This window comes from Sander lucioperca, chromosome 4 (genome assembly GCF_008315115.2).
Source record: "Sander lucioperca isolate FBNREF2018 chromosome 4, SLUC_FBN_1.2, whole genome shotgun sequence".
NCBI classification, from domain to species: domain Eukaryota; kingdom Metazoa; phylum Chordata; class Actinopteri; order Perciformes; family Percidae; genus Sander; species Sander lucioperca.
The window spans coordinates 19,370,542-19,394,293 of record NC_050176.1 but is presented as its reverse complement, the minus strand read 5'-3'; the positions used below and the strand labels follow the sequence as shown (position 1 = coordinate 19,394,293).

Here is a 23,752-nt window from a genome sequence, read left to right as displayed (position 1 = left end):
TATAAACGTGTGGGGAAGTTACATCGCATGTGCAGGCCCCAGATAGCACCGGTCCCTATGTTTTACAACTCTAAACTTCTTAGCGCAGCGCTTCCTTCCCTCCGAACCAGTTCCGGTGTTGCGTTTCCGTCACATCGTCCATTTTCACATAATCGCACATGGTGCCGCACCGGTCGATGACCGTCAGCCTCTTAGTTTTTTGGGATTCTGCTCTGTAGTGGCGAGAAATCCGTCTCGTAGTACCTGATAAATGCAAGATACGGTGGATATGGTGGACGACCCCGAGTATGACGAGGAGGAGCCTTCCTTCAGCGACCCGGAGGACTTCGAGGATGACATCGAAGATGAGGGTGAGCGGCAGTAGGAAAAATGCCGGCTTTCTGGCCTGTTGCTAACAGTTAGCTAGCTTACAGCCGTATTAACGTTACTAGCTACATATGCTACAAAGCTAGCTATCTTGTCATTTTGCCTTCTCGCCCGTAATGTCTAGCTAAACGTTGAGGTCGGATTATCAGGAATTAAACGGATACATCGCCGTTTTGATTAAAAGTATTATCAACCACTAACACCGTTTAACGTTAATATCACTAACGTTACCGTTGTAGCCTCACCCAAACCACTCACTGTGGCCTTGTCGCTGTCATTTGGAAAATTGAAACAGGGGGCAAAGCTCACTAATGTTGCCCATTTTCTCGTAATGTTAGCTGTCGGAATAGGTGATTGAGACCAAGACCGTTGCTGCGAACCTGCAGTCGGTGGTTTGCATGAAGCAGCTGGTAATAGGAGCTGCCTTTCACATCAGTGTATCGTTAACGTTAATCCTAACGCAGAGGGTGGAGCGGACTGTGGTCCATATTATCCCTCAGGTCTGCAAATACAACGCGAACAAATGACACATCAGCTAAATGAATAACACTTACACACTCTGAATAACACTTATACACTCAGCTGCCAGTTTATTAGGACCCTAGCTGAAAATCTATTAAGTTTAATACAACAGCCCTGCGAAACATCCCCGTATGAAGTGTATAATGTTCAGTTTTCGTTCACACTGGTGTTTGTTCAACTGTAGTCATTTTGGAGATTTGTGGTGCTGTTGAATTGCATTGTGTTAACTAAGAGCAGGTTTTTTTTAAAACATTTTTTATAAATGATGTCCACCCCTTGTATATCATTGAAGTTAGTCTAAACATTAGAAACCCCTATTAGTGTAAATTAATACAATTCAACAGCACCACAAACTACAGCCTCCAAAATAACCATAACGTTGGATTAACACCTCTGAAACATGAGATTGTATTAGTTTAAGATAGATGTACCTAATAAGCTGACAACTGATTGTAGTGCACTTCTGAAAAGTTATTTAATTCAAGCTGTACATAACTATTTCCATAGTGCACCATCTTTTAACCTGCCAACTGGGCATGTGAAATTTGACTAGTGGGTGGTATATTGGTAAAGGCTCATACTATGTACCTGCAACATCACTAATTGAATTCCATCCGAGAACCTTTGTTGCATGTACCCTCCCTTTTTTTCCTGTCTGTCTTTTACTCTGTCACTGTCCAATACAGGCAAAACCATTAATAAATAATAAAATATATCATAAAAAAATGAAGCCAGTGGTCGCATTGCAGTTTGAATTGAGAGACATTGGGGCACGCAAATGTATTTGGAAGCCCAGGCTAACACAGACATATCAGATAAGTTACTTAACGATACTGTTTCCCACCCTGATCTTCCCACCCCTCCCTCTCTTCTCTTCAGAGTTCTTGGAAGACATCCTGAGAGAGAAGCCCCAGGAGGCTGACGGTATAGACTCGGTGGTGGTGGTTGACAACGTCCCCCAGGTCGGCCCAGAGCGTTTAGAGAAACTCAAGAATGTCATACACAAGATTTTCTCCAAGTTTGGCAAGATCACCAACGAGTTCTATCCAGATGCTGATGGCTTGACCAAAGGGTATGTGTATCACTGTCTACTATGTTATGGCATTATAATGCGAACATGTTGTAGTTAAGATGTAACACAGAGCCATATCTTACACAGGTACATCTTCTTGGAGTATGGTGGTCCTACCCAGGCCCTCGAGGCGGTAAAGAACGCAGATGGATACAAACTCGACAAACAGCATACATTCAGGGTCAACCTCTTCACTGACTTTGACAAGTAAGTCTTCAGTGTCTGATAAGGAATGCAGCAAGTGTGACGGCAGATATACGTAAAACAAGTAGATTAATTCAGTTTGCTTATTTCCCCAGGTACATGAACATCAGTGATGAGTGGGAAACTCCAGAGAAGCAGCCATTCAAAGATTTTGTGAGTTGTTTCTTTTAACAAATACTTCTTTTTTCTAATCATAAGTAATTTATTACATATAATGTGTTTTTCTCAAAGGTTTTACTTCTATGCCATCCTTTACAATTGGCCACTTAATATCAATATCATTAAAATGTCTGTCTGTTCAGGGTAATATGCGCCATTGGATTGAGGACGCAGACTGTCGTGACCAGTACAGTGTGATCTACGAAGCCGGAGAGAGGACCGCCATTTTCGCAAACGATGCTAAGGAGCCAATCACAGCTGAAGAGAGAGCAGTAAGTAGTTGATCACACTTGGAAATGCAGGGTAAACAGGCTCGTATTAAATGTAATTCAACAGTAGTGGTTGGCTTGCAGACTACCGCAATAACGTTTCTGTGTCCTGATGCAGCGCTGGACAGAGACGTACGTCCGCTGGTCTCCAAAAGGCACCTACCTGGCCACCTTCCACCAACGTGGCATTGCATTGTGGGGCGGCGAGAAGTTCAAACAGATTCAGAGGTTCAGCCATCAGGGAGTGTCCCTCATCGACTTCTCACCATGTGAGAGGTAATCAATATTCTGTCTTATAACCACTTATAGACACTTATAGCATTAGTCATTACCCGATGAGGTAGGTGTGTGTGTGTGTGTGTGTGTGTGTGTGTGTGTGTGTGGATCCCCAGTGGGGAAGTTACAATTAGTGAATGGATGCAGTGTAATTGAAATGATGTCATTCTAATGCAGCTGTTTGAATAAAAGTCTTAACTGTAATTATGAAATGTGGCAAAATTATTCTTCTGTGGCATCCCAAAGAAGAACCGCAAAGAAACAAAGTCCCCCTCTAACTTATCTCTGTTGTTCATTTGGCACCACCTTATTAAAAATGAGATAAATATGATTCACACTGAAAAGAGCAATGTAGATTTTTAGCTAGATTCACAAGTCTGAATGTTTTGCTTTTTAAAGAAGCGAGACATGTACAGATGGGTTTTAAATCTAGCTGCAGCTGCATCAGTGTGAACAGTTTTTTATTTAGGGGAAAAAACCCATTGGAATACAATTTATATATTAAAAAAAAAAAAAAAAAGATTACAATAAACTAGGGATGTCGCAAAGTTTTTTGCGCCGTGATTATCGTTGGGCATCTGCTGATACATAGTCTGATGCTTTTATCTACCTACATGTTAATGCGATATCCAAATACTGAAGGTCCTTGCTCAAAACTGATAAACTGATTATCTTAAATTATTATCAACGTTAGATGAACTGCTTTGTTTCTGAATCGTCTGAAGCTCCATGTGTGGTTTCGGTGCCTTCCAGGTATGTGGTGACTTTCAGTCCACTGATGGACACCAAGGAGGACCCACAGGCCATCATCATCTGGGACATTCTAACCGGACAGAAGAAGAGAGGTTTCCATTGCGAGAGCTCTGCACACTGGCCCATATTCAAGTCAGTACTCTGTGCCCGTTTCTTTCTCGTTGTAAAAATCCCGTTTGCTTCAGCGGTGCTTTCACATTTGTTGCTCCTACAGTCACTTGAATATATATGATAATGGCACATATTGGTTCTTAGATGGAGCCACGATGGGAAGTTCTTTGCCAGGATGACCACAGACACGCTGAGCATCTATGAGACTCCAGTAAGTACCCTTACCAAAAAAAAAAAACTATAGGTGTGTTCATTCATGTAAAGTGTGCAGGTAATATTAAAGCCATGTTTCTGCTCCTTTCAGTCTATGGGCTTGCTTGACAAGAAGAGTCTCAAGATTACCGGAATCAAGTAAGAGTCCTTGATGATGCTTTTATGATTTTTTTTTTTTTTTTTTCAGTTGTAAATTGCGACGGCTGTCTATCTGGCGAGGCGATATTGACAATAATCTGTGTGTCTACAGGGACTTCTCATGGTCTCCTGGTGACAACATCATAGCATTCTGGGTCCCTGAGGACAAAGATATCCCAGCCAGGGTGACTCTGATGCAGTTGCCTTCCCGTCAGGAGATCCGTGTCCGCAACCTCTTCAATGTTGTCGACTGCAAACTTCACTGGCAGAGAAATGGAGATTACCTGTGTGTGAAAGTGGACAGGACTCCTAAAGGAACACAGGTACACAGGTGGAGAGAAAAAGGGGAAACCGCTGAGACCTCACTGGTAAAAAAAAAAAAAATCAGTTGCTCAATATACGTTTCAATCCTTTTCAGGGCGTGGTCACCAACTTTGAAATCTTCCGCATGAGAGAGAAGCAGGTTCCTGTTGATGTGGTGGAGATGAAGGGTAATAACATTATAAACACACAAAGTAATGCAGATTGTTTCCCATAGGAACCCTCCCCCCCCCTGATTTGTTGTTTGTTGTGGTTCTGTCTATCCAGAAGGCATCATAGCGTTTGCATGGGAACCCAACGGCAGCAAGTTTGCTGTTCTCCACGGAGAGTCTCCTAGAATCAACGTCTCCTTCTACCATGTCAAAAACAACGGCAAGATCGAGCTCATAAGTGAGTAAATTGTGCCATCATGCCAACTGTCCTATTGACAGGTGCACAGTATAGGACGCACTGTGAACCTCCACTGAACTTGAAAATGTGTCCTTTTTTTTTTTTCTACAGAGATGTTTGACAAGCAGCAGGCCAACAGCATCTTCTGGAGCCCCCAGGGACAGTTCTTGGTGCTGGCTGGTCTCAGGAGGTCAGTTAAATATCTGGGTGTGGGGTGTGGGTATGAGACACAAGAAGCCGCTGATGACAAACTAAATAACTTTTCTGACACCTCGTATGAGAGCTAAGCTCCTGATTCTAACTCTGACCTGAGGCTCACAGTATTATACTGTATATTTGCACTTGTGTGTGTCAGTTTTAAATCAATTTCAGTTTGTGTGTAATCTTCTCTTTTCCTGTGTGTGTGTGTGTGTAGTATGAATGGAGCTCTCGCCTTTGTGGACACGTCAGACTGCACCATGATGAACATAGCAGAGCACTACATGGCCTCCGACGTAGAGTGGGACCCGACCGGCCGCTATGTCGTCACCTCCGTCTCCTGGTGGAGCCACAAGGTGCGTGCTGCTCCTTGTCTTTTTCTTTCCCTGCCAGACCAATTCACCGGTGGGTGAAAAATTCATACTGAACTTGCACTCACATCCTATTCCTCCACTGTTTTTTATGTGTGTCTAGGTGGACAACGCCTACTGGCTGTGGACGTTCCAGGGGCGTCTCCTTCAGAAGAACAACAAGGACCGCTTCTGTCAGCTGCTCTGGAGACCCAGACCTCCTACCCTGCTCAGCCAAGACCAAATCAAGGTACCATTTAAAAAAAAACAAAAAATATATATATATATATATATATATATATATATATATATATATATATATATATATATATATATATATATATATTCATTTTTTTTATATATATGTGTATATGTGTGGAGCCAGTGATGACAAGCTAAATATTTTCTGACACCTCGTATGAGAGCTGCTCTGCGGCTCCTGATTCCAACTCTGATCTGAGGCTCACAACTACATCCTGTGGACGAGTGCCACACATACTCGATATTGTATTTGTCATCTGTTTTGATTTGTTGCTGTGGAACATTTCAGTATAATATCCCTCTTCCTCTTGCAGTTGATAAAGAAGGATCTTAAGAAATACTCAAAGATCTTTGAGCAGAAGGATCGTCTGAGCCAGTCCAAGGCTTCTAAGGTTTGACCTGTTCATTTCTTGTACATCTATTATTTTACCTTTTTTATTTAGTAGTTTGTTGGGAATGATGCTCTCACAACTATTTTGGCCCTCGCGGTATTTTCTTCTTCCTCATTAACTTGTTATTACGGTGTTTACAGTATGATTTATGTGTGTTTTAAGCATAATTTAAGTTGTGACTCAATATTTTTTTGACTCTTGTGAAGAGATTTAAAGGATCTCAACATCTCTGTAGCATAATTGTAGTTTCCATACTAGAGACTAACAAGTGATTTATAGAGCTCCCTTAACCCATCAGAGAAGTGATACAAGCTGCATGTTTACAAATCACGAACATTATTCTGTTTTTATGAAACTAAATGTTTTATGTGTCTGTGTTTTGTGAGTAGGAGCTGGTGGACAAGCGCAGGTCCATGATGGAGGACTACCGTCGCTACAGGGAGACAGCGCAGCAGACCTATCAAGAACAGAAGAATGCCCGCCTCGAGCTCAGAGGAGGTGGGAGCTTTCTCGTGTTCTCTACCCCTGAACCTTTACCTCTCTTACCTGTCTTTATTTTTAATAATAAAAATAAAAAAAATCAATGCCGTTTGTTTACCTCGTCTTCCAGGAGTGGACACTGATGAGCTGGATAGCAATGTGGACGACTGGGAGGAGGAGACCATTGAGTTTTTTATCAACGAAGAAATCATTCCCCTCGGAGATCTGTAGTCCCCCACGCAGGTAACGCTCACACACAGACATTTTGATATGTCCATCACACAATTTACTGGAAAATCCTCATTTCTAGATTGTCATTGTATAGTTCGCAGTCACTGGTTGGTCTCGTCTTAACCGCATATTAGGTCCTGTTTAAAGGTCATATCGGGGCTCCTGGGTAGCTCGCCTGGTTGAGCGTGCGCCCCTTGTACAGAGGCTCGGTCCTTGACGCAGCAACCGCGAGTTCGATTCTGACCTGCAGCCCTTTGCTGCATGTCATTCCCCCTCTCTCTCGCCTTTCAAGACTTCTCAGCTATCCTATTGAAAAAAGGCCCAAAAAAATAATCTTAAAAAAAAAGGTCATATCACTTAAATTACATAAAGAGACTTTCTCATTTGCCCCTAGTTGTGTCTGAACATGTACATAGTTTCAGTTTTATGTGCTCACGGTTTCAAGATGAAAATTCTGCCACTAACTTTCCCAATACAATGGAGGTGATTGTATTTTAGGATGCTGCTCAAAGCACTGAAACTGCTGCTGCAAATCACGTCTTTCAGTAGAAATGTCTTTTTATTCGATGGAAAATGGCTGCATTGTATAACTGTTATGTACCAACTCATTCATTCTTTGTACAGCTGCTGAATTTGACGAATGCAAGTTGTACATGTTCTGTGTACTCAAATAAAAACATGGAACAATTCAACAACGTAGGGGGGAAATTAGTCACATTCCTGTTTCTGCCTTGTATAGTGATTTTAGCCGTAAACATTGACAACCACAAACTGAAATAGAAACAGATTTATTCAGATCTGTGTTGAACCTGTTTGAACCTGTTTTGAATCTCTCTCTCTCTCTCTCTCTCTCTCTCTCTCTCTCTCTCTCTCTCTCTCTCTCTCTCTCTCTCTCTCTCTCTCTCTCTCTCTCTCTCTCTCTCTCTCTCTCTCTCTCTCTCTCTCAGTCCATCCGTTTTTGTGTGGAAGGAGGAGAGAGGAACTGCGTCATTGATTGGAGAAGGTCGACGACCACGCAGTGAATTTTGGGGTTCCCGATCACGAGCCCCAACATTCAACTTTAGTGACATCATCAAAGCACGCCTTGCGGATCAACAACCACATCAGGGGACAAGAGAGGATACTTTGTATTTGATATTTTCTCTTTGTCTCTCACCATCATCCGCCCCATTTTTTTTTTTTCTCTGTGGAACTTGATATTTAGTACTGCCTATTTTTTTCTATTCATTAATCGCAGTCACTCACTCTAATCTCAGCCCTGTGTCTCTTATCGGACCTTCTTTTTTCCAGGGGTTGTTTTATGAACTAGCCTCACCATGCTAGTGTGTTATCACAGGGCAGCACAGAGTGCCATACCAGTGGGGGGTGAAGGCGTTGTGACTAAACAAGTAGCCTTCTTTATAAATGTGCTGATGTGGCGCTATAGTGCACTGTATCCTCCTCCTTTCAGACTAGGCTTTCACACAGGGAGGGGGTGCGCAGTGGGAATAACTTTAAATAAACATTCAAACACAATACTATCTGACTGTGTCTTGTGTTTGGTTCTTTATTGTAAGGGAATAATCTGTTGTCTAGTCCTGTTCAGACCAGCCTAAGTGACATGACCAACCATTTTGATAATTATGACAAACCAAAAGCCTTACGTTCTCTGGTTCCAGCCTCTCAAATGTGGCTACTTGCTGCTTTTTATCACATTAAATCACTTTAAATGATATCTTTTGGCTTTGGACTGTTCAAATCAAGCAATGCAAAGACGTCACCCGCAACTCTAGGAAACTGATGGGTATGTGTTTAACTAAGGCCTTAAATTGTAGCTAAAATGTCCTTAGGTGAAATTTCTTTCTGCTCGGATGATTTATATATTTCTATCTTTCACCCTAGTTAAAAATATTTGTAAGTGACGGTCACTCACTGCTTCATATCTACTGTGTGTATCGTGGTGCTGAAGGATTTTATGCAGCCAAGATCATGGGGTTCTCTTCTTCTGGATAGCTGTCCTGTCATTAAGGTGAAAGTCTTCCTCATCCATTTATCAAGCCATCGCTACCGTGACCCACAAGTCATTTAATGTGCTTTTGGAAAGTAGAATACAGTATAATTTCTTTTGTGTGGAATAAATAAACTGTTCTGAAGACTTTTGTTAGGAAGTTTTCTAGCCGGTTTGCTTGACCTATGTCCATAATTACAGTAACACAGTGTGTGTGTTATATTCAACATATTGCATCACTGTTATCAAGACAAACCATTTCTGCAGCATACAGGGAACAGTTAGTTATTGATGTGCCAGCACCATTTAGGTTCATTAGTTAATCACTAATGGAAATGTGGGATCAGACAGTGTTGTTGCACTCTATATATTGACTCTATAGGCTGCAAAGATCTTTTACCTCATTAACCTAATGACCTAATGCATGAACAGATTTTCACTGTGATGTTTGACGAGGTAGACACCAGTGAACTAACAGGTAGGAAAAAGCTCTATGTCCTATTAATTTGGGGCAGTAGCTCAGTCAGTAGGGAGTTGGGTTGGGAACTGGAGAGTTGCTGGTTCAAGTCCCATTACGGACTGGTAGTTGGAGAGGTGCCAGTTCACCTCCTGGGCACTGCCAAGGTGCTCTTGAGCAAGGCACTGGGGCGTCTTTCCATGAGCAGCTCCCTCACTCTGACATCTCTCCATTAGTGCATGAATAGGTACTGAGCATATGTGTGTAATTCATTGTGCGTAATGTGTGTAGTTTAAGATGCTGCAACATTTGACTCTTCTAAAATCTACAACAGGTCTTTTATTTGGATTTAGAGAAGATATAAATCAGTTTTTTGGTTTCACCAGTGGTGGAAAAAGTACTCAGATCCTTAACTTAAGTAAAAGTAAGAAGTATTTTCAGCAAAATGTACTTAAAGTATGAAAAGTTAAAACTTGTGCATAAAGGCTTATTTCAATTGAAATTGTTATATTATTGTTGTCACTGACAAATACATGTACGAGCATTTTAATGTGGTAGTCTGCACATTTTAGATACTTTGTATACCACTGGGTAGATAAGTAGTATAGTACTGCATCATATCATGTAAGCATATCAGGTTTTTTTTATGTAAAAACTGTGTCAAATAGTTGTAGTGGAGTAAAAAGAACACATTTTCAAAGTGTGAAGTATAGAAAACTCAAATTCAAGTATTTCAAAATGGATACCTAATCACAGTTGACACGTGCAGTATATCATGCTTGTGTGTTAAACAGCTCGATCAGAATGAGCTGGCAGTGATTTATCCAAATATTGATCCACCGGGGTGGTAAAACTATCAATCTGATGCTCTTGTTGTGGCACTGTCCAAGACTTTCTACCTTCTGGGGGAAATGCCTTCACGGAAATTTCAGACTGTTTTTTAGTAACAGGATCCGTGTGGTCTTAACTTTCAGTAGATTGCTGCTGCTGCTGCTGCTGCTGCTGCTGAGCCACCTGGTCCTTTTGATGTGGAGACAGCGGCCACACCATAATTTTCACATCAGCTCACAGATGTTATAAATACTCATTAAGAGACAGCTCTTCATTTAAACATGGTTGATACCATGTTTAGACATGTATGGCTGACAAAATAAGTTCAGAAAAGAAGAGAGCATAAACACTGAGTTACCAGAAAAATAGAAACACCTGTACCGCATAAGGCAAGTCAGTAGAATAGCCCTGCAATATATCCTTACTTAATAATATTACTTTGGTTGTTGGTGCTTTGACTCAACTTTGTCTAAGCTGTACTTTATGGTGGTGTCGTGTTGGACTGTATGATATTAAAAGTGTTCTTAATATATTGTACACTTTCTTTACTACACATGTGGAGGATTATTTGTTGTTTTGTTGGCCCAAAAGTTGTAAAATGTAAACGTACTGAATCAAAATCTACTATCTATGTGTACATTTTTGTTTATGGTTGCTAAAATCCACAAATTCACAAATAAATTATGAAATACCATTTTTATGGTAGGTTAGTGCTATATGAAAGCACATTTCTGCCAAGAAGAGAAAATGAAATATATGAAATGTGTTGGAAAATGAAATCTAGTATATCATATCATTATCATTGATTAAGTATGTGGTTATTTTGACTTACTTTCTCATAATAACAACTTACTGTCTTACAATACTGACTTAGTATTTCATATCCTGACTAACTTGCTATCTTATAATTTTGATTTAATATCTCATAATGTTGACTATTATATGACTATTTAAATGTCTAATACGTTTGACTTAGGCTACTTTCTCATAATAACAACTTTATTTCATATGTTGATTTGTATCATAATTTTGACTCAGGCTATCTCATAATGTTGACTGTATGACTTTGTATCAGTTTTTTTTTTAACTTGTAAACCAGTGCCATAGGCGTAGACGGGTTTATGGTTTCAATCTGGGCAGCATCATAAAAACATATGTGGTGTGTAAAACTGGAGAGTGCGTGCGTGCGTGTGTCTGTGTGTCTGTAGAAGAGTAGTTGGCTGGATAGTTTCCCAAAATATCGCGAGACTTTGCTTCATATTGTTGAGAGCGTAGACCCGCTACAGTCCTGTCGTGCCCACCCAGTCTCATCACCGGTCTGACGGACAGACAGAGAGAGGGACAGCGAGCTAGCGACAAAGGGCTGGCCGACCATGGAGCTCATCTGCCGGGTAAGATAAAACATTTTCAGGTTATTTCTAGTGTTAGGTTTAGTACCTAGACAGATTCATGTTCAGACTGGTTTAGCCTAATTGTTGCTGTGATGCTCCCGGTAGGGCATAAAGGGAACAGAACCGGCTTTCGTGCACCTCAAATGGAGCATGGTAAGGGGGTTCGCGGATAGAACAGAAGCAGAGGAGACTGTGGAGGAAAATAAGTTCAGTCGTTCTGTCGTCGGCTGCTGCATGTGGAGTAAAAAAAAAAGTATCCGTTTGCATGAGAGAGGGACAGTGTCCGCACCGGCCGGTGAAAGGGCATATTGTAAACTGTGTACTGTATAAATTAAAGTTGTTGTCCAAGCGAGGATTGAAAAGAGGTAATGGTTAGTCCTCTGCGAAATAGAAAACATATTAACTGAAATAAACAGTCTGAACCTCCCTTTAAAAACAGCAGCTTTTTCTTTTTTCAAACAAAGTAAAAACAAAGGAGTATAGGCTATTAAAACGTACTAGCTAGCTAAACTGCAAACTTGTCACTGAGCTCCACAAACACATTACACGTTTACATAGGAATATTTTAACGCGTTTTCCCCCGTTTTGCGCGTGTGTGGGCATGTGTGCTTGTGCAGCGCGTGCCAAGACACGAGAGAGTTTGTGAATGTTGATTTCTCAAAATAGGCCCCATCCAGTCAACGTGGAGTTTAGATTTAAAACCGAGTGGAAAGAACAAACCACCACAGAAAAAAACAATAATTTTCTAAAAATACGAGCAAAACTTTCTGTTTTGCTCTCCCCCCCCATGTCTGGATCTTGTTTCTGGTTTTATTAGGACCGTCATTTTTTCCACTATTTTCCCCAACAGCAGATGTTTTTATGGGACAGAGATTATAAGGGGGTGTGAAACTAAACCCTCCAGCAGGCACTGGACTGAAGCTGCTTCCACCCCCACAGCTCCGTTTGTTCACATCTCTGTGACAGCTGAGCGCCCCGGGCGGAGCCTGAGGTTCCCACGGCCCCTGGGCTAATTCACACATGTCACAACCAAATACATACTTTAAATAATATGTTATTAATGCTTTGGACTTGTAAAGGATTAGCCTATGGCGAATGTCCAATCACAAGTTGGATTAATTCATGTCTTACGGTTATATCCCAGGAAGAAGTATTGGGATCTTTTACTTATAGGCCAAGTAAAAAGTATAGCCTAATACAAAACATAAGGTAATATTAGGTATTTCATGCCCAATTTTACTACTTGAGTAATTATTTTTATAAAGTAACAGTGCTTTACACAGGTCTTTTAAGCCACTCTGTCATTTTATATTTTTCTTTACATCCGTAAAGCAAAAGCTTTCAACAAAGTTTGCTTCAAATGTGAAGAATTATGGAACAATAACATAATAAGATCATATCATCATGGTGCAATTCTGCAGAAAGTCTATATATGACATTATATAGCTACTTGAATTATTGCCCAGACCTAAATGGGTTTTTCTACACAGAGTAAGCTACTACATATGTAGAATATTAGCTCACACTTTTCAGTGTGCTAGTTTGATCGCTGTGTTGGTGTTGCTTAGAACGGTTTTTGGGCTTTGTTAAACCATTTGCATCCAAACTGCTGTTTCAGTATGTCTGTTTTAGTATGTCTCTCATGTGTTAATCATGAAAGCTGAGTGACCTTGCAAAGAGCACAGGATGTATCAGGGCAGAGCGCATAATGTGGAGGAGATGCCGGGCGTGACCAGAGATAAGAAGAAAAGTTACTGATTGCATGAACCGAATAACTAACTTGACTCCCAACTCCTTTAAAAAGACACTGTTGTGAACAATCTTCAGTCATTTTCTGTACTTATGCTGTGAGTGCTGTAAACTTACTTACTTACTTGCAAGTAAACAACAGTTGGCATTGATAAACACCATCCCCTCACTAATTAATTTAGCTTTGTTATTTTAATAGGTCCCATGGCATGAAAATTTCACTTTATGAGGTTTTTTAACATTAATATGCCTGCCTATGGTCCCCCAGTGACTAGAAATGGTGATAGGTGTAAACCGAGCCCTGGGTATCCTGCTCTGCCTTTGAGAAAATGAAAGCTCAGATGGGCCGATCTGGAATCTTCCTCCTTATGACGTCATAAGGAGCAAGATTACCTCCCCTTTCTCTGCTTTGCCCGCCCAGAGAATTTGGCCCACCCATGAGAGAGAGACATCATGGCTTTCAAAAGGGCAAAGTGGCAGTTGGTCAAGGCCACACCCCCACCCTCCACCTTGCCCCCCCCCTCTCTCCTCCTCAATAGCATTTAAAGCTACAGACACAGAAATGGCACATCATAAGGAAAGCTCATTGTGGGACTGGCTCTAGTGGCTGGAATTCTGCACCAAGGCTGAATTTCGGGAAAGAGACTTCAGATACAGTATTAGGGGACCACTAAGGCCTATAAAAAAGATACTTCAGATACAGTATTAGGGGACCACTAAGGCCTATATAAAAGATACTTAAGATACAGTATTAGGGGACCACTAAGGTCTATATAAAAGAGACTTCAGATACAGTATTAGGGGACCACTAAGGCCTATAAAAAAGAGACTTCAGATACAGTATTAGGGGACCACTAAGGCCTATAAAAAAGATACTTCAGATACAGTATTAGGGGACCACTAGGCCTATAAAAAGATACTTAAGATACAGTATTAGGGGACCACTAAGGCCTATAAAAAAGATACTTCAGATACAGTATTAGGGGACCACTAAGGCCTATATAAAAGATACTTAAGATACAGTATTAGGGGACCACTAAGGCCTATAAAAAAGATACTTCAGATACAGTATTAGGGGACCACTAAGGCCTATATAAAAGATACTTAAGATACAGTATTAGGGGACCACTAAGACCTATAAAAAAGATACTTCAGATACAGTATTAGGGGACCACTAAGGCCTATATAAAAGATACTTAAGATACAGTATTAGGGGACCACTAAGGCCTATATAAAAGAGACTTCAGATACAGTATTAGGGGACCACTAAGGTCTATATAAAAGCATCCAAAGAGCACCATGTCATGGGACCTTTAAGTAAACACAAACACCTGTCACATAAGTTATGGCCACTGTGTTTAACTCCCCAACACATTAAATATCAGCCTGCTTATATGTTTTTTTATGTCTGTTAGTTTGTTTCTGGTGTGTAAAAATGTCACTTCAGGCTGTTACAAATGATAAGATGAAACTATGCCTAAATAGTTGTTTGATGAAATCCCCCTGACTATACATGTGTGAGGCAGTCATCTGAAGGCCATATGTGCAGGATTTAATGTTTTTTTTTAATTTCAGTTTAGTGTAGTTTGTTCCATCTTGATTTTCATTGAATTAACCTAACCATTGAATATGAGACAATTAGTGCCACTGCTTGCTGTTGCCATGGTAACCTGGAATAGAATTATAAGCCATTGTATAAATAAATAAATAACTGTTGGTTCTACATTCTGGGCGTTCTTTATAAAGGGTTTATAATTGTAAATAATTATAAACGAGTATTTGCTAATGTTTTAATGACATTTATAACTGCGTTATTACCAAATAGAAAGAATAAAAACCAACCACAGGGATTTTTCACAACTGAAGAAGTTGTTCTTATTAATGGCTTCGAACTGATTTATAAGCATTAGTACATTATACAATAATTATTAATTAAGCTCTTAATTACTAATTATAAATCCTTTTTTAAGGGTGCCTCATTATAAAGTGCTACCTAATAGTAGGAAATAAAGCTGATAAAACGCACCAGATGTCAGGCTTTATGCCCACACTGTACATGCGGTAATACACACTATTAAATTAGTGACTCAGGACTGTCAAATAAACAGCAGCAGCTCAAGTTATTAAAGTTTGCTAACATCAGCTGCTGTAAGCTACTGGTCATACCAGACCAAGTAACGCTTTAGCTGCAAAAGTGTATTGAATTACTCATCGTGAATTTAACGTTTCATTTTTAAGAAGAATATTTTGTTATTTCTTCTTTCAGAAGTTACATAGACTCACTTTAAGATATCAGAAACATATTTATGTTGCAGTTAATCAAAGTCAAACTCATTTCAGCTACTTTTTATGCTGGGTAGTTTAATCTGTAACAATGCATTAGTTTTTATAAGATCACCATACATTTTGTATGCCAAATCTTAATCTAGGAGTTTTTCTCTCTGAAATGTAGTAGAAGTACAAAGTAGCACAAAAACAGTACTTGAGTAAATCAAATGTACTTGGTTATATATATAAGAATACATCTGGTATTACACTGCTTCTGTCTGTAATTTGACTTCCTTTAGACTGTAAAAGAACAACAGGGGTCTGAGTTACATTTCCTCCTTCTTTCAGTTGCAGCTAGCAAGCAGGAAGTGTGTCCTTCCGCAATAGATGCCACCATGGAGCTGAGATAACATCTTCCTCTTTTCTTCACCAATCACGGCTCTGGAGCAAGAATAACTATGGGAACATGGCGTGGTCTCCGGGTTGCGTTCATCCTTGGGTCTTTGTTTATGATCCTGCTGATCATCGTGTACTGGGACGACGTCGGGGGCTTCAACCTCTACCCGCTGCAGGAGCACAAACACCAGTCGCTGCACTCTAATTCTCACCCTCAGACGACAACTCGGCCCTCATACCCTACGTCCACCGGCAGAGCCCAGACCAATTCTTCCTCCGCCACCCCCACTACTGCTACCCCAGAGGAGACAAGGGGGTCAGCTGAGGAGCAAATAGAGGAGGAGGGGAAGGAAAAACAAGAACAGAGGAAGGAGGAAACAAGGGAGGATGAGAAGGTGGAGAGGAGTCATGCTGCTGTGGATGATAGAGAACAGGAGGCGAGGAAGCAGAGGATCATGGATGTGTGTTCAGGAATGGACGCTGTGGAATTCCCCGGGAGGACTCGGGCGTTTGAGCAGATCCCAAACAGGGAACTGGACCACCTGATAGTGGATGACACTCACCAGATTATCTACTGCTATGTTCCCAAGGTACAGCTGCCTTGTGTTTGTCTATGTTTGTTGTTTGGCAATGGGGCCTCTGAAGCTGGTAATTGTGTGTGTGTGTGTGTGTGTGTTTGTGTGTGTGTGTGTGTGTGTGTGTGTGTGTGTGTGTGTGTGTGTGTGTGTTTTATTTGTGTAAACATGGGGGCGGTGGTATGCATGTGGGCGGTGAGTTAGTTCACTCTGTGTGGATGTAAGTGTAAGAAAAATAGCAAGAAAGACACAAACATCTTAAAATCACAGTATTTCATTTTTCCTCTAGCTTTTTCAACTGGTCAAGAAGACACACATTCACACATACGTTTATAGTCCCTCGTCTTTCTGAACATCTCGTCTTTATTTTTCTTTCCCTCTCTCGTTGTTCTCCGTTCAGGTGGCGTGCACCAACTGGAAGAGAGTGATGGTGGTTCTGTCTCAGTCTCTGATCTCGCCCTCCTCAGGAAAACCTTACACTGACCCAGAGGCTGTACCTCCTGACCTCGTGCACAACTCCTCTCTACACCTCACTTTTGCCAAGTATGACACACAATTACACACACAAATTTTTTTATTTATTTATTTATTATCTTTTTATTTAGAAAGGGTAAATTCCATCACATACAATAATTACAGCTTTAGTTTTCCAAGTACAGAAATAGGGATGAATCCAGATGTTTTGGATGAGTTTGTACATATTGCCCTTTTGACGTTTATAAACCATTACTTATTCCAGTGAGAACCTTCAGTAACTGAAACAGAACCGGGGTGTGCGCCATTTCCACTAATTACAACATCGCATATAATGAGGGTAGGTCTACACAAAGCATAAGTACAGTTAGACGAAATCAGATCTAATTGGTTTTACATACTCAGTCCATTTAGACCAAATCTTATAAAATTTTTCTTTTTCAACTTTGAGGGAAAAGGATATTTTTTCCATAACATAAATCTCATAAACTATTTCAATCCACTCTTCCACGGTGGGTGGATTCACTTTCAACCATTTCCTTGTAACAGATTTCTTACTGGCTGCCAACAGTATAGCCAGCAGTTTTTTATCGTCAATGTTCCATGTTTCAAACTCTACATTGCCCAAATACACAGTTTCACATTTAAACGGAATGTTTACATTAAATACATTGTTTATATGTTTGTGAATCTCTACCCAGTAAGGTCTTATCATATGGCAGTCCCAAAAAATATGGTAGTGATTAGCCCTATTAGATCCACAAAGTCTCCAGCAGGCATCTCCGCTGTCTTGGTATCGTTTCTGAACGGGTGTGACAAAAAATCTTGCAATGTTTTTCCAGCAAAACTCCCGCCATGTGTTTGACCCGGTTGATAACCATTGTAACTGGCATATTTTTCCCCAGCTCTCCCGTGTGATTATCATTTTTATTTCACTTACCCATTTCTCCCTTATGTATTCTGTATTTTCTTGTTTAGATAATTGTATAGCATTATATAATTTGGAGATCATTTTTGTGCTTGGTCTGGGTTTAGTCAATGATATAAATACTTCCAGGAACCCTGATTCACTTGTTCCCAACATCCCTTTAAGATTTTCGTTAAAGTGATGTCTCACTTGCAGGTATCTAAAAAAGTCATCTTTCACCAGTCCGTAATCTTTCCGTAGGGTTTCAAAACTTTGGAATGCCCCTTTGTGGATAAATGAATGATAAGTAGTTAAACCTTTTGAGATCCATATCTTAAATCTACCATCGATTCTGTTTGGTGTAAAGTCTGAATCGTAGGCACAAGATCTCATAATTTTAGATGCTTCTTCTAATTTGCAAATTTTAACTATTGCCTGCCAGGACTTCAGGAAGCTGCCTGTTATAGAATCATCTGGGATAGCCTGCTCCTCTAGTAATTTGTTATCACTCAGTAGAGCTGTTATTGGAATTCCGTTTAACGTCGTACTTTCTATTTCTTTCCATGTTGCAGTATATGTTGGCGAGCACAGGCAGACTAAAGATCTCAATTGGGCTGCATGGTAGTAATCTTGTAAGCAAGGGAGGCATATTCCGCCCTTCTCTTTTCTTAATTGCAGTGTCTTAAATTTAATTCTGGCCCTTTTCCCTTGACACAAATACCTTGCTATTAATCTGTCCCACTCTATGAATTGCTTAGATGGTATTTTGACTGGCAGACATTGAAAAAGGTATAACATTCGTGGAAGGATATTCATCCTGATTGATTCTATCCGGGAGCTTAAGTTCAAAAAAGGAATAACATTCCATCTCTGTATATCAGATTTTACCCTTGAATTTAATGGGCCGTAATTGATGTCGTACAATCTTGAGAAGTCCTTAGGTAATAAAACACCCAAATATTTAATAGATTCAGCATCCCATTTCCAATTATACCTGGTCTTAATCGAGTCTGGCGGGTCATAATTAAATTTTAATATTTGAGTTTTGTTGATATTAATTTTATAACTCGAATTGAAACCGAATTCCTCTAGTAATTTCATCAGTTTTGGGAGTGTCTGAGTAGGTTGTGTTATACTTATCAATAAATCGTCAGCAAATAGGGCCAATTTTTGCTCCCCGGATTTCATTGTTACCCCCTTTATATCCGACCTCTGCCTAATCAATTGACTCATGGGTTCTATAAATAGGGCAAAGAGGAGCGGCGACGCACAACACCCTTGTCTGGTTCCTCTTTCTAGAGTAAATTAATCGGTTAGATCTCCGTTGATTTTAATTCTAGCTGTTGGTTTATTGTATAGAGCTGTAAATGTGTCTATTATAGTCGTATGGAAGCCAAATTTTGCGAGTACTTTATATAAAAATGACCACCTCACTGAGTCGAATGCTTTCTCTGCATCTAAACTTAATATCAGTGTCTCCAGTTTTTGTTGCGTGATTTGTTTCATAACGTGCAGCGTTTTCCTAATGTTATCTTGGGTCTGTCTTTGTCTGACGAAGCCAGTCTGGTCCTTATGTATTAATACAGGTAATATCAGTTCTATTCTTTTGGATAATATGGAGGTGAATAATTTATAATCGTTATTTAAAAGACTTACAGGTCGATAATTCCCACATTCCAATTTATCTTTCCCCTCTTTAGGTATGACCGAGATCATTGCCTCCCTCCATGAGGGGGGGATATTTTTATTTTCTAAAACCCAGTTAAACGTTTTCAATAGTGTTGGAATTAGCTGATCTTGCATTGTTTTATACCATTCTGTAGGAAATCCATCGGTCCCTGGACACAAATTTTTTTTTTATTTTTTTTTTTATTCCTCCACACTTCACAGACATAACTCGGTGTGGATAAACACTACATCTCTTTATAGTTTGACTTTTATTGAATATTTTGTATCTAAAACGTTCACATTAGACGTTATGGACTCAAAAAAGTGTATGACTCAGCTGTAAAAAGCTGCCATATGGTATTTATGTGTAATTGCAGAATGGCGTTGGTATCAATTGTCCCTACTTTGAAATTGAGTTTCTTATTTGCAACACTCATCATCGTCGCATTATAGTGATATTATCCTTAATGCTCCAGGCAAACGTCAATTAATGAAGAAAATATTTTAAAAGTAACCACAGACATTTATCTTTTGTAATTAATGGGCAGCAGACTGGGAAAACAGATGTGTTACATCTCTGTGTTCATTGGCATTCAAGCAAAAAATGATTGAGTGCTACTTAAATACGCAGGTGATGGCCATAGTAATCAAAAGGCATCAAGTGACAAATCTTAAAGTATTCTTTATATCAGACATGTATTATGTTTCTAATTAAGAAGAGCACTTGATGTTGTATTTAGTATATTTGAGCAAAATGTTTGGCTATACCACACACGGACAATGTTTCCACAGCAACATATTGAATGGTATTGCAGAACAAAACAATGAATTTAGAAAGAAAAAGACATATTTTAAAGAAAACATGTAGCCTACACAAACCAAATTCCTACACAGAGAAACCAAGCGCCCACTATAAGTTCTTTAACCCTTGTGTTGTCCTCAGGTTGAATTTGACCCGTGAAAAGTTTTTTATATCAGGGTTTCTTTCAACCAAATTGCCTAAAAAAATAACATGGATGCATGGATGTACGTTGTATTGAACCCATCCTCTGATCTTAACTATTAGTCAAAATAACACATCATTTCTGCTTTTTTTAAACTGAAAAATTAGTTATAATGTCATATGAATTAGGTTTATTGAACAGGAATATAAAAAGCTTTGAAATAAGTGACAAAAACATTTAAAAACAGCGTCAACAGCATCGAAAAAGCGACATAAACGTCGGAAAGAGCACCAAAAATCACACTTTCACCCAGAAGGACAACAAGTTCATGATCGACAGGAAGACAACACAAGGGTTAACAACACATTAAAACGCTCTCCAAAAAGTCAACGTGAAAAACAAAGAGATTGAAACATGTATCTAAACAAGAGTGGAATGCCAAACAAACCACACACCTCCATCCCACAATGACAACAAAGAAAGTATCGAGCAGTGAATCGGGGTGTCAAACCAGAACTTAAGAAAGGAAACGTAAATGACTGCGTGATTTCTCTCTTTAGCAATTCTGTCTCTTACATTGTGTTCCTTTTTTAGACAGTTCTACAATAACACTTGTCGTTCAGTTACACTGAAACTGTGTTTGAGCAACCATCCGTGAGCTAAAGGAGTTAGTTATTGGACACTTGGAAGAGGAGAGTGGAAACGACAGGCGGGGAGTTGCTGCTGCAACGCAGACTGACCTTTCTCTGCCTCTCAGGAGCTGTATTTGTTTGGATATAATTATCTAAACATGTGCTTTTCTATCTGCACTGATGTACAAGGCACATCCTTTTCCCCTTAAGGACTGATCTGGCTTTGTTTCCTAGTAATTTAGTGGCCAAATGTTTTCCACATTGCATGAGACTAAACTAACTCAAAAGCATTACAATCACGACACTAAATATCTGGCTCTCATGGTGTTGTGTGCTGTTTGTGTCTTTTACCAGGTTTTGGCGTCATTATGGTTCTCTGTCCCGCCACCTGATGGCACTCAAGCTCAAGCACTACACCAAGTTTCTGTTTGTACGAGACCCTTTTGTTCGCCTTATCTCGGCTTTCAGGAACAAGTTCGGAAGGTGTGTGTCTTATTGTGGATGGTTAGACAGAGAGTGGGTGTGTGTGCCTGTGCCAGTGTTTGAGTTGAGGGTGAGGCTGACAAATGGGCTTCACTTTTGATTGAACAGCTGTCCTATCATTCTTGAATTGCTAAAGCGTGTGTATTTATGTTTGTTTTAAGGCCCAACGAGGACTTCTACAAGCAGTTTGGTTCTGTCATGCTGCGTCGTTATAGTAATGTGTCTGGCAGTTTGCCAGAGACAGCGGCTGAGGCGTTTGCAGCAGGAATCAAACCGACGTTTCAGCAGTTTATCACATACCTGCTGGATCCAGAGACCGAGAGGGAGAGTATCTTCAATGAACACTGGCGGCAGGTATTTGTCTCACACGGCACTGTAAGGCTACGCTTGATACAGTTTGGCAAAATGTATGAGATGAATGGTTTTTGTGAGATCACTAGATGCATACTATCCCCTTCTGTTGGTCATATGCCACTTCTACATCTGTTTTTTAAAGACCATACCAGTATAATATCCACTTATTGTCATTACCTAAGATTCATTGTCATTCACTGTCATTCACACTTTGTGTGTGTCCCATCTGTATACTATATACAACAGTACTTCTCTGGAGTATACTTCTATTTGTGTACTAATGTTGACATTGCACTATTTGGGCAGTTAATATACAATAAGTTAATGTATCATTTTGTTTTAATGAGAAAAGATATAGGGATGACTTTGGAACATGACAACATTTCAATTTGAATATTTGACAAAAAGACAGTAACATTTCATTTCTACTGATCTATTTCTTAATTTGTTTTGTCAGCTGTTGGAGCCATTGCCTTTCTTTTTTTTTCTGGTTGTGAGCAGTTCTTTTATTTTTTCTGTGTTGTGTTGTTGCATCCATCAATTCCACATTAAAAAAATCAAACCATTGGAGTCTTCATGCTGGGATGTTTTAGCATACAAATGTAAGCATGAGGACTACTTAACTGGCTTAGCATTAAATATCTCGGCTCAGAATTTGCTCTTTTTTTCCTACCTCTTTTTGTTATTGAGGACACACACACACACACACACACACACACACACACACACACACACACACACACACACACACACACACACAGTAGAAGCAACTATGGGACAGAGGCAGTTATTACAAACAAAGTCACAAACGGATGCAGTTTTCAAATTGTAGGCCTGCTTTCTCTTTGTTTCAGGTGTACCGTCTGTGCCATCCATGCCAGGTGAAGTATGACTTCATTGGACGACTAGAAACCCTGGATACAGACGCAGAGCACCTGCTGAAGCTCCTGGAGGTGGATGATCTGTTACGCTTCCCTTTAGGGGCTCGAAACCGCACTGCAGCCAGCTGGGAAAGAGACTGGTTTGCACAGATTCCCATAACAATGAGGAGAGAACTGTACAAGCTGTATGAACCAGACTTTGAGCTGTTTGGCTATCCCAAACCGGAGAGCACGCTCCACCAGTAGACCACAGCGAGCTAAAGGCATGGGCACTGCACTGTGTGTAGAGCCCACACCTCAACTACCTGCGCATAGCCAGCAAATGCCTTTAAAGACCAGTATATGATTCTGTTTGTTTTGTTTTGTGCATACCTCAAATGACAGAAGTGCCTGCCAGTATTATTTTATTTTTGTCATCATTTCATATCTCGAGCACACCCGCTTACAAGCTGCGTTATCCCATCTGTCTGTTTTCCCCATGTAAAGGCACTTTGAATAGTATTTTCTGATGAGTATTTTAGTAATTCATCAGGAAAGGACTGGCTGACATCAGTCTGAAGGGAAATATGTTGCAGAGAAATAAAGTGTTTTTGTAAATGCTTGACTTTCCTTTTTTTTCATTTTACTGTGTATGTGGAAAATATATTCAGATATTTTACTTAGGTAAAAACTGCAATACCACAATGTAAAAGCAATCCATTGCAGGTAGAAGTTCTCCATTTATTTTTTTATTTAAAGGGCTACTCCACAGATTTTACACATGAAGGTCAGTTTAATAGTCTAGGGAGTACTGCTCAACTGTGGAGGACCTTTATCAACTGAGATTCTCAATTTAGGCTTGGAGACAACTTATTTTTAACAAAAATCTCAAGAGACTTTCCAATGTTTGTGGTTATCAATGGCACTGCCAGGGGGTCTGTGAAAAGTTGTCATTTAAAATATGAGAATATAATTTTTTTTTTTTTACAAAAGGCTTCAAAGTTATCACGAATAATCTCTTAATTTTTTAAATCAAAAATACATCATAGATTACTTTCTAATCTAACAAA

General features: G+C 39.9%; 2 protein-coding genes and 2 non-coding genes across 6 annotated transcripts; all 4 read left to right on the top strand.

Annotated features, from left to right (window-relative positions):
- The first annotated feature begins 84 nt into the window (after positions 1–84).
- On the top strand, positions 85–8,226 carry eif3ba (eukaryotic translation initiation factor 3, subunit Ba). Its single transcript, XM_031309612.2, has 19 exons — positions 85–350; positions 1,768–1,960; positions 2,048–2,167; positions 2,260–2,317; positions 2,467–2,595; positions 2,711–2,868; positions 3,622–3,753; positions 3,877–3,943; positions 4,037–4,083; positions 4,196–4,406; positions 4,502–4,574; positions 4,672–4,794; positions 4,906–4,984; positions 5,210–5,348; positions 5,467–5,592; positions 5,918–5,995; positions 6,385–6,493; positions 6,606–6,718; positions 7,654–8,226. Exons 1-18 carry the CDS (start codon positions 251–253, stop codon positions 6,704–6,706), a joined length of 2,043 nt encoding a protein of 680 aa, XP_031165472.1. The 5' UTR covers positions 85–250; the 3' UTR covers positions 6,707–6,718; positions 7,654–8,226.
- LOC116057244 lies at positions 5,030–5,111 on the top strand. Its single transcript, XR_004106775.1, has one exon. It is a non-coding gene; the product is annotated as a small nucleolar RNA SNORD60 (small nucleolar RNA).
- Positions 5,722–5,807, top strand: LOC116057248. Its single transcript, XR_004106778.1, has one exon. It is a non-coding gene; the product is annotated as a small nucleolar RNA SNORD60 (small nucleolar RNA).
- Positions 8,227–11,231: 3,005 nt separating the features above from the next.
- Positions 11,232–23,302, top strand: LOC116057227 (carbohydrate sulfotransferase 12). 3 transcript variants are annotated; one of them, XR_004106772.2, is made up of 7 exons: positions 11,232–11,372; positions 15,738–16,375; positions 16,761–16,903; positions 21,340–21,468; positions 21,630–21,848; positions 21,883–22,424; positions 22,677–22,757. XR_004106772.2 is itself a non-coding variant. In XM_031309618.2 (6 exons), exons 2-6 carry the CDS (start codon positions 15,848–15,850, stop codon positions 22,947–22,949), a joined length of 1,287 nt encoding a protein of 428 aa, XP_031165478.1. In that variant the 5' UTR covers positions 11,232–11,372; positions 15,738–15,847; the 3' UTR covers positions 22,950–23,302. The 3 variants fall into 3 exon arrangements, 2 of the variants coding, with proteins under 2 accessions (XP_031165478.1, XP_031165479.1); XM_031309618.2 differs by lacking the exon at positions 21,883–22,424 and having other exon boundaries at positions 21,630–21,843; positions 22,677–23,302; XM_031309619.2 differs by lacking the exon at positions 21,883–22,424 and having other exon boundaries at positions 11,233–11,372; positions 21,630–21,822; positions 22,677–23,302.
- The last annotated feature ends 450 nt before the right edge of the window (positions 23,303–23,752 follow it).